General features: G+C 60.2%; 2 protein-coding genes across 2 annotated transcripts; both read left to right on the top strand.

Moving 5' to 3' along the window:
* The first annotated feature begins 1,110 nt into the window (after positions 1-1,110).
* YPEL3 (yippee like 3) lies at positions 1,111-4,281 on the top strand. Its single transcript, XM_036412996.2, has 5 exons — positions 1,111-1,269; positions 1,928-2,110; positions 2,212-2,255; positions 2,422-2,530; positions 3,808-4,281. The coding sequence occupies exons 2-5, from the start codon at positions 1,994-1,996 to the stop codon at positions 3,895-3,897; spliced, it is 360 nt and encodes a 119-aa protein (XP_036268889.1). The 5' UTR covers positions 1,111-1,269; positions 1,928-1,993; the 3' UTR covers positions 3,898-4,281.
* Positions 4,282-4,433: 152 nt separating this feature from the next.
* On the top strand, positions 4,434-9,468 carry TBX6 (T-box transcription factor 6). Its single transcript, XM_045572486.1, is given in 8 exon segments — positions 4,434-5,481; positions 5,483-5,761; positions 6,936-7,203; positions 7,285-7,431; positions 7,509-7,579; positions 8,459-8,532; positions 8,614-8,797; positions 8,876-9,468. Coding segments are annotated over 8 exon segments (1,386 nt in total). The 5' UTR covers positions 4,434-5,326; the 3' UTR covers positions 9,084-9,468.
* The last annotated feature ends 15 nt before the right edge of the window (positions 9,469-9,483 follow it).

The following is a 9,483-nucleotide window of genomic DNA, read 5'->3' as shown; positions in this document are numbered from 1 at the left end:
GTCAAGACTTTCCGCATTCTTTTTAGAGGGTGGAGGGTGTCTGGGTGTCAGAGATCCTAGAAAACTCTAAAGATGGCAGCCTAAGGCTGGAGTCTGAGACCCGAACTGGCCTGACCCACTGGTTCCGCCACATTCCGGAGCCAGAGCGATGCCACTCCCTGTGCCAGCCTGGCCTCCACTCTCCTCAGGAATGTCCCTTTGGAGCCACAGAGAATGGGTCCATTCTTCTGAGGCCACTAAGAGCCAGGCTCACAGCGAGGGCCTGGGCTGGCCGCAGAGGTGGGCATGGCGGGCGGCAGGCCCACGGCACCACCTGCTGCCTCGCCTCGCCAACCTTCCCCACCCAGGTTTCTGCTCCAGACTCTCCCAGTTCCTTGGCCCTCTCAGGTGGCATGTCTGTCACTCACTTATGAAACCGGCTTTCACCAGCCTCACCAGCCAGTGGTGACTCGAGGCCAGGCCGGCCCGAGGCCGTGCAGGGAACCAGACAAGGTTAGCATGGCAGACCCTGCAAACAGTGAGAAAGAGGAAGGAAGGGGAAGCCCGCAGCAGGCACCAGCTCAGCCTGGAGGGCCAGGCTGGAGCGGGTGCAGCTCAGCTGGGCTCGGCTGGTTCCCAGGCTCCCGCCTGGGGCTCTAACCGACCACACCTTTGGCTCCTCCATTCCGAGGCGGTCCCTGGTGCAATGGCCAAGGCCGTAGACTCGGACCCAAGCGAGAATGCCAGCTCTGCCTCTTGCAGGCGGACAGCCTTGCAGGCGGGGAGCAGTAGCAGTAGCTGCCTCGGGGTTGCAGCGGGATGCAGGGTGGGCCCGGACGGGGGAGCGGGGGGAATTATGACTATTCTGTCCCCGGGGGCGTGCATCCAGACACCGCCCCTCCTAACCCCGCGCAGCCCGGGTACCTCTCACACGCGCCCCTCCGAACCGCGGGCGGCCGGGGAGGGGGGCCGGGCCGGGCCGGCGGCAGCGGACTGCGGGCGGCACCGCATTTCCGGGTGGCAGAGCAGAGCGGGGGCGGGGCGGCCCGGCCTGAGCTGGCCGCGGCGTGACGCGCCCCCTCATTTGCATGCTGCGCGCCGATTGGCCGCGGCGCCGCGGGGCCCAGGGCTGGCCCCCTCCCCCTCCCGCCGCAGCGGCGGAGCAGCTGTTCTCGGTGTAAACAAGTCGCGGCGACGGGAACCGGGCCGGGGTGGGGGACGGCGCCCCCAGGGCCCCCCACTCCCAGGCCAGCCTCCCCGGCGGACCGGGCTCCCGCGCGCCCAGGCGAGGTGAGGCCCGCACCCTCAGGGCTGCGCGTCGCCCCGAGCCCCGCCCCGCCAGCGAGGACTGTCCCCTTCCCCGGCGCCCGCCCCCCGCCCCGCGCCCCAGGTGAGCCCCGGGTCTCAGGTAAGGCTCCGCGATGCAGGTAAGAGCCAGCCCCTCGGCAGAGACGAGGCTCGGCGTCCCCAGGTAAGAGCTCCTCCCCCCTCGGTGACCCTCCAACTCAGGAAGGCCCCAGCCTTTTCCCCAGATGAGCTTCCTGCACGGTGTATACGTGCAGTGGCCCCCCAGCTCCGCCCTTCGCGGCTCACATGAGATCCTAAGACCATCCAATGCCCAGCCCCTTCCTGCTCCCCCAAACAGAGCCGGCAGCTCATCCACTCTAAAGCCCCTTCCTCCAGTTTCAGTTGCCAGGTCAGCTGGGGTGAGGCTGAAAGCAGGTGGGGGACTCATCTTGAGCTCCTGCTAGCCTCAGTTTCCCCAGTGATGCAACTTGAGGCCTCTTCAGTGAGTCAAAACGGAGCCAGCTCTGGCCCCTGGAGAGGCTGCTGGCTCTGGGGAGAGGAGACAGCAGCCAAGTGTGACACACAGAGTCCCCGTGGCCCTGGGCGTGCCTGCTGGTGTGTGCCTGGGGTCCTGACAGGACCCTCCCTCCCTCCCCCACAGGCGCTGGGCTCCCTCTGCTCCCCGTGGGCCGCTCCCCGCGTGGGGCCACTGCCCCTGGCCCCCGCCATGGTGCGGATTTCAAAACCCAAGACGTTTCAGGCCTATTTGGATGACTGTCACCGGAGGTATAGCTGTGCCCACTGCCGTGCCCACCTGGCCAACCACGACGACCTCATCTCCAAGGTAACCGGATCACAGTTAGGACTGGAATGGAAGGCGGGGGGAGCGCTGCTTGGTAGCTCCCCACCGATAACCCTGACCCCCTCTTCCCTCCCTTTCCCTAGTCCTTCCAGGGCAGTCAGGGGCGTGCCTACCTCTTCAATTCCGTGTGAGTATCTGTCCTCCTGTCTTTCTTTTCCTGACCTCTTTTGTGACCTGTGACCCAGAGCCCCCTGGTTCAGGCAAGAAGCCGAGGACAGACACAGTTGGATGCGAGCTAGAGGTGGGCGCTGTGATGGCGGGACCCCCCTGGGACTGCCCCCGTGTCCCCGCAGGGTGAACGTGGGCTGCGGGCCAGCCGAGGAGCGGGTGCTGCTCACAGGCCTTCACGCTGTCGCTGACATCCACTGCGAGAACTGCAAGACCACTTTGGGCTGGAAATATGTGAGTCGGTGACCTCTGACCCCAAGCTAGCTTTGGACATGACCTCACATCACAAGCGGTCACCTGGTCACCTCTCATAGTGGATGGGCCCAGCCCACACAAGTCAAACGTCTTTTCCTCCCCTGACCATGTTTTCATCTCTCACATCCCCCAAGGCTTTTATTTTTTTCTCTTAACCCATCCGTCTCCTCACAGGCACAAGCGCCCCATTTTAGAGATGACGATATAATCAGAATTACCATTTATTAAACCCTTACTGTTATGTGCGTAACAGCAATCATGACAACAGTCCTGTAGGTAGAGTCTACAGAAGAAGGAAGGCCCAGAGGTGTTAGGTAACTTGCCCAAGGTCACACATCCAGCAAGCTGCATAATAGGGACCAGAATCCGGCTTCGTTTTGTTTTTAACTGCAAGCCCTTGACCCCAGCTTCTGTGACCATTCAGAGGATCAGAGAAGTTGCCCAAGACCCCACAGCAGCACAGAGCCTGGGTCCATGGGCCTCCTTTTCCACTGCCCTGGTTACCACTGCTGCCGCCCAGGGTCTGATTTCACTCCTCCGAGTTTCATTTCCTTACCTGGCATGGAGGATAAAGCCGCCACTTGGCACCCAGGACTGTTATGGCGATCAGATTAGATGCAGCAGAAGATGCTCTTGGGAAACTGCAGCTGCTTGGAGCTGGGGGCCTTGGTGATGTGGAGGCCCCGGGCCGAGGCAGCCAGGCAGCCCTGACCAGAGTCCACCCCGGCCCTGCACAGACTGGCTTTGTGTACGTGTGCAGGTGGCATGGCCCAGAACTTTGTAAGGAGCTGGCCAGTTCAGAGGTCAAAAACTCAAGTGCTTGCAGGGGCAAGCAGATCCTGTGGGTCTGCAGACTGTGGGCAAAGGCAGAGGCAGCCTGTGCCATGCTGGAGTCAGCACAGTCTGCCTCTGTGTTAGTATTTCCGTTACTTCTGTCAAACTCTGTTGGCCAAGAAACACGTGTAGGCCCCAGAATTGGCACTCGGGCTCCCAGTTTTAGCCCCTGGGTCCTGTGGACACTTCCATATCCTCATTGTCGGAGCCAACAGTATCCTTTAGGAAGCACCCATCATTCAGGGAGCTGTGTGCCCCATCAGTGAGGACCAGCTCAGCGTCTGTGGGAAGATGGCTTGGCTTCTTAGGAGACAGTTTCCTGGGCTGCGGAATAGGGCCCGTCATACCCAGGCCCCACCCTCCCTCTGTCCCTGCTGGCAAGGCCCTTGCTCCAGGGATGACGGCCTCTCCCCTCCTTTCAGGAACAGGCCTTCGAGAGCAGCCAGAAGTACAAAGAGGGGAAGTACATCATTGAACTCAACCACATGATCAAAGACAACGGCTGGGACTGACCCCCACTCTTGCTGCATGTGGCTCCAGCCCGGCCTGGCCGCCAGGGGCGCCACTGGCTTCCCTTCTCCGCCGGAAGGGGGCTCTGCGGAGGAAGGATTCGGCTCCTGTACATATATTTTATTGCATGCACTGTGACCTTGGGGGGGGGTGGTCAGAAGGTGGACTACACCCCCACTCCCACCTCCCTGCGATCTGGCTGGCTTGGATCTCATTTTTTTAACCTCTTCCTGCCCCGCCTACCCTCCAGATATGGCCTGTGTGCTGTTCTCAGCCCAGTGCACCATCTGCCCTGTGAACTCCTCCCACTGGGCTCCTCTTACCGCACGCGTGTCCCCTCCCCTAGTCTGTAGCGTTTGTATATAATAATAAAACAATGAAGCGGAGACGGCCCCAGGCGTATGTGGAATTGGGAAGGGGGAACTCAGGTGCAGAATCCTGTCTCCATAGACCTGTTCCCTGCTGAGCCCCAGTGGGGCAGCAGGTAGGCAGACACCGCGGCTAAAGGTGGGAGTGTCCGCTCCTGGGGCCCGGCCTCAGCCCTCTCCTCTGGGACCTGGGACTGGTCTGCCCGTGGTGCCGGGGCCCACTCTGGCTCCCTAGACCTTGATCTCGGCTGACCGTCTTCTCAACTTCAGCGTTTGCCACCGCCAGGCGGCCCCCACGGCACCTCTTGATCTCTGTGGCTAAGTTGGCGCTGTGTCTGCTGGGAAGTGTAGTTCCCAGGGCCCCCCAGCACGGGACCTTTTGGAAAACCCAGGCACCAGCCAGATGGAGGCTTGGAGCTGAGGAGATCTGTAAACTTCTGAGACTTGAGGGAGGGTGGAACATGCAAACCAGGAAGGGCTCCAGGGTTTGGCCCTCGGCTGCGGCTGCGGGCTCCAGGGCCCCGTTTAACCATCTGCTCAGGCTCCCTCCCTCCAGCCGGCTGGTTCCCTCCTTTCTTGCTTCATCCCTCCAAGCCCCATCCTCCAAGTGAGGGTGGTGGGGTCACCTGATAGGGAAGTCTGAGCAGCCAAGGTCTGCCCCAGGACTCCAGGCTCCATCCCAGGGTGCAGGCCCCGCCCCCTCGGTAGCTTATCCCTAGCTGGGGCTCCCCCCCGTGGGAACGGGGACCAGCTGGCCGGAAGCGCCAAACTGCGTCCCTGTCCAAGTGCCGGGGATCAATCAGGCCGAGGAGTTAATTATGTAATGAGGGGCAGGGGGTCGAGGCCAATGAAGCCTGCGGGGGAAGGTGCCCAGGTATCCGGCCCCCTCTTGTACCCTTTCCAGGCCCCAGGGGTCTCCACCCCAGCCCAACTCCAGGGCCCCAAAGAGGGAGGGGCTGTGATCCTGGGTCTGGAAGGGGCCGAGCTGTGAGCTATAAAGGGGGCATCTCCCAGCACCAGGGGACTCTAGGCAGCCAGACCCGAGGCCAGACGGGACGACTCCATGTATCATCCAAGGGAGTTGTGCCCCTCCCTGGGGACCGGCTACCGCCTCGGGCCCCCCCAGCCCGTGACCGAGCCCAGCTTCCCGCCCGCCCTGGCAGAGGGGTACCGCTACCCTGGTGAGCTTTGGGAGGAGCTCCTGCGCGGGACTGAGGGTTGCTGTGGACCTGGGCTGGCTCCTCATTCTCCCCCCATCTCCAGATTTGGACACTCCCAAACTGGATTGCTTCCTCTCCGGGATTGAGGCTGCTCCCCGCACCCTGGCGGCTCCCCCACCTCTTCCCCCTCTGCCCCCAGCCCTGGGCGCTGAGCCGTCTCCTCCGGCCCCAGAGGCCCTTCACTCCCTCCCTGGAGTCAGCCTGAGCCTGGAGAACCAGGAGCTGTGGAAAGAGTTCAATTCTGTGGGAACAGAGATGATCATCACCAAAGCTGGGAGGTGAGGGGGCTGGGCCAGGGTCAGAGGACCCAGTGTGTCCTGGTGGGGGTCTCGTGGGAAAGGTGGAGTTCCTGGCGATGGGGCCAGTTTGAGGGTTTCCAGTGGGGGCTAGAGCTCTGCCTGAGCTCAGAACGTGATTGTGGTCTGGGCCGAGTTCAGAATGTGACTGGTCATGGGTCATGCTGTGGAGAAGGTCTGTGGCAAGAGGCATATGTCAGTCTGGGCCATATCCAGAGTCTAGCTGGATTATAGCTTAATATGTGGCCTAGACCAAGGCGTCAGCCTATGGCTGGAGTTGGGCTTCAGACTATCACTGGAGTCCAGGGTCAGCCAGTGGCCAGCATCAGGGAAGTCTGGTTAGGATCAGGTTAGCATTAGGGTTTGTCAGTACATGACTAGGTCCAGGGTCACCTTGGAGGCAGTGATGTGGCCACTGTGTAGCCTTGTGGAGGTCTTTATCTAGGCCAGGAACTTGGGCCCTGGCATGGTATCTTCTGCTCCATTGAAAGCAGGGTTGGCATTGTGTGTGTGTGTGTGTGTGTGCGCGCGCGCGCGCGCTTTTATTTGTGGTTAATTCTCACCATAGGACATTTTTTTCATTGATTTTGAGTGGGAGAGGGAGAAACATCAATGTGAGAAACACAACTGGTTGCTGCCTCCCACATGCATCCAGATCAGGGCTGGGGATCAAACCTGCAACCCGAGAACATTCCCTTGACCAGGAATCAAACCTGAGACCCTCAGGTGTGAGGGCCAACACTCCAACCACTGATCCACACCGGCCAGGGGTCCCCCCCGCTCCCCCCTCTCTGAAGCAAGTTTGTCCAGTGGCTGTAGATTCTGGTGCTGGAGACCAGATGAGATCATCAGGGTGGAGAACAGAGGCTCCTGGCAAGACTTCCAGGAGAAAACTGTGACAGCCCTGCTTCTGCAAATGGAGCTGGAAGGGCCCCGAGACAGGGTTGCGAGCTCTGCTTCAACCTTTGTGACCGATCAGATCACATCACCTAAGCTGCTCTCATGCTGCCCTTCTATAAAACGGGATGACTCGAGCTTCCAGGCCCTACCCTCCGTTCTAACTCCAGCTGAGCTGGGGGCTCTGCTCCCGTGTCAGTGCTGTGCCTGCTTGTGGCTGTTCGGTAGCTCAGGCTCGCCCGTCTTCTCTCCCACCCAGACGCATGTTCCCTGCTTGTCGCGTGTCCGTCACTGGCCTGGACCCTGAGGCCCGCTACCTGTTCCTTCTGGACGTGGTGCCAGTGGACGGAGCTCGCTACCGTTGGCAGGGCCGGCGCTGGGAGCCCAGCGGCAAAGCCGAGCCTCGCCTGCCTGACCGCGTCTACATTCACCCCGACTCCCCCGCTACCGGCGCCCACTGGATGCGGCAGCCTGTGTCTTTCCATCGTGTCAAGCTCACCAACAGCACCCTGGACCCTCATGGCCACGTGAGGCCCAGGCTGGGGTCCCAGGCTGGGGGTGGGGCTGGAGCCCAGGGCTGGGGGTCACTCCTGCTTCTTCCCTCCCAGCTGATCTTGCACTCCATGCACAAGTATCAGCCCCGGGTGCACCTCGTGCGGGCCGCACAGCTTTGCAGCCAACACTGGGGGGGCGTGGCCTCCTTCCGCTTCCCTGAGACCATGTTCATCTCCGTGACAGCCTACCAGAACCCACGGGTGAGTGGCCTGCCTGAGGGGGTGGGGGGCACCCTCCCTCAGCTGCAGGAGCTCTGACTCTGGCTATGTGCCCCCAGATCACACAACTGAAGATCGCAGCCAACCCTTTTGCCAAGGGTTTCCGGGAGAATGGCAGGAACTGTAAGAGGTGGGCACTGTTCATTCCCTCATTCATTCAACAAATGTTTATTAATTCCCCACTATGTGCGCATAGTGGGTGATTAATACACATTCAATGGTAAATAAAAACATTTGTTCATTCACTGATTCAACAAATACTTGTTTAGCACCTAGTGCCAGGCACAGTAGTAGGCACCGGAGAAGCATCAGTAAACAGGACAAACGAAAGCCCTGTCCTCATGGAACTAATACTCTGGCGGGCAAAGTAGACAACAAACAAGAGAAACAATAGAGGTCAGGATGAGTTCTAAAGACAGAAGAAAGCAAGGAAGAAGAATTGAAGTGTTCATTAGATAAGAGGTTGGAGAGGCCTCACTGAGAAGAGACTTTTGAGAAGGCTGGACAGGGATGTGGGAGGGAGCCATGTGGGCATTTGGGAACAGCATGCTGAGTGTGGAGCCAGCATGGCCAAGGGCCCTGCAGGGACACAGGTTATGTTCAACAGCAAAGGTTTATTCTTTTATTCTGAGTACAGTCCCCTGAACTGGTTCTTGCCTTCAAGGCAGAAGAGACAGACATTAATGAAAAGGTGACCCTAACAAATGTAACAGTGTAACTGTTATGTTACCTGGGAGGGCACCGTTGTGCTGTGGAGGTCAGAGGCCCTCCTTGAGGAAGTTAAGCCTGAACTGTTAGGCAGGTGAACAGGGGGCAGAAGAGAAGACGGAAAGGCAGCTAGTGAAGATGGGCAGAGCAAGGAAACCACGGGAAAGTTCTAAGTGGGAAAACTTTCTAGCTATTTAATTCTCTAGTTCCTTCATCTGAAAAATGAGTGTAATAGTAACACCTGGTGGGGTGAACGCCTGGTACCTGGTGATAGTGCCATCGCTATCGCTGTATTTCCCAGGGAGCGAGATGCCCGTGTTAAGAGGAAACTGCGGGGCCCAGAGCCAGCAGCCGCAGAGGCCTATGGGAGTGGAGGTGAGTGTAGTCCCACGGTGATTGGGCCAAGCCAGAGGTGCTGATCCTCCTTAGCCCACCCTGGCTCTTTTGTCTCCCAAGATGCACCAGGTGGTCCCTGTGACTCCACCCTGGGCGGGGATGTTCGTGAGCCAGACCCAGAGCAGGCCCCGGCGCCCAGGGAGGCTGCCCCGGCCCTGGCTCCTCTGTGCGGCGGCTCCAGTGCCGAGGCCTACCTCCTGCACCCTGCAGCTTTCCACGGGGCTCCCAGTCACCTTCCCACCAGGTGAGCGGGACAGGGCACAGGCTGGGCCGTTCCAGTCTGGGTCCCTCTCCAGTGTTCTGACACCTTTTTCCCCTTCAGGAACCCCAGCTTCCCTCAGGCTCCAGACTCGGGGCGCCCAGCGCCGTACTCGGCTGCATTCCTGGAGCTGCAGCCTGGGCCGGGAAGCTCAGGGTGCCCAGCAGCTGCACCCCCGGCGCCCTTTGCCTCGCATTTCCTCCAAGGGGGCCCCTTGCCCTTACCTTACCCAGGGGCCTATCTGGATATGGGCTCCAAACCAATGTACTGAGCCATGGCCAGGCCCCTCGGCCTCCCTCAGTCTCCCATCACAGTCCCCTTCCCCCAGGCTGTAGTCCCCTCACTTCCACTGACCCCCTCCCCCACACCAAATGGCTGCCTTGGGCCTCCTCCACCCCACTTCACACTTTGACTTCATTCCCACCCCCCTCTGGCTTCAAAGCTCTGGCTAAGCTGCTGGGAGCCCAGCTGGGGCCAGCTTCCCCTTTCAGGCTCTCACCTCCGTGTGAAGAGGGAGGTTCTGCCGGCCAAATGGGGCCTTGGGCCAGCACCACCAACTCCTGGCTTCACCCTTGGGCTCAGCCAGTCATTATTTCCTTGCCCCAGTGCGAGCCACACCAGAGTATTTTTGCTAATAAAACTCACAAGGCATCAGTGCTCTGGGAACATTG

Source organism: Pipistrellus kuhlii, unplaced genomic scaffold, assembly GCF_014108245.1.
Source record: "Pipistrellus kuhlii isolate mPipKuh1 unplaced genomic scaffold, mPipKuh1.p scaffold_m20_p_48, whole genome shotgun sequence".
In the NCBI taxonomy this organism is placed as follows: Eukaryota; Metazoa; Chordata; class Mammalia; order Chiroptera; family Vespertilionidae; genus Pipistrellus; species Pipistrellus kuhlii.
This window is presented reverse-complemented; position numbering and strand designations above follow the sequence as displayed.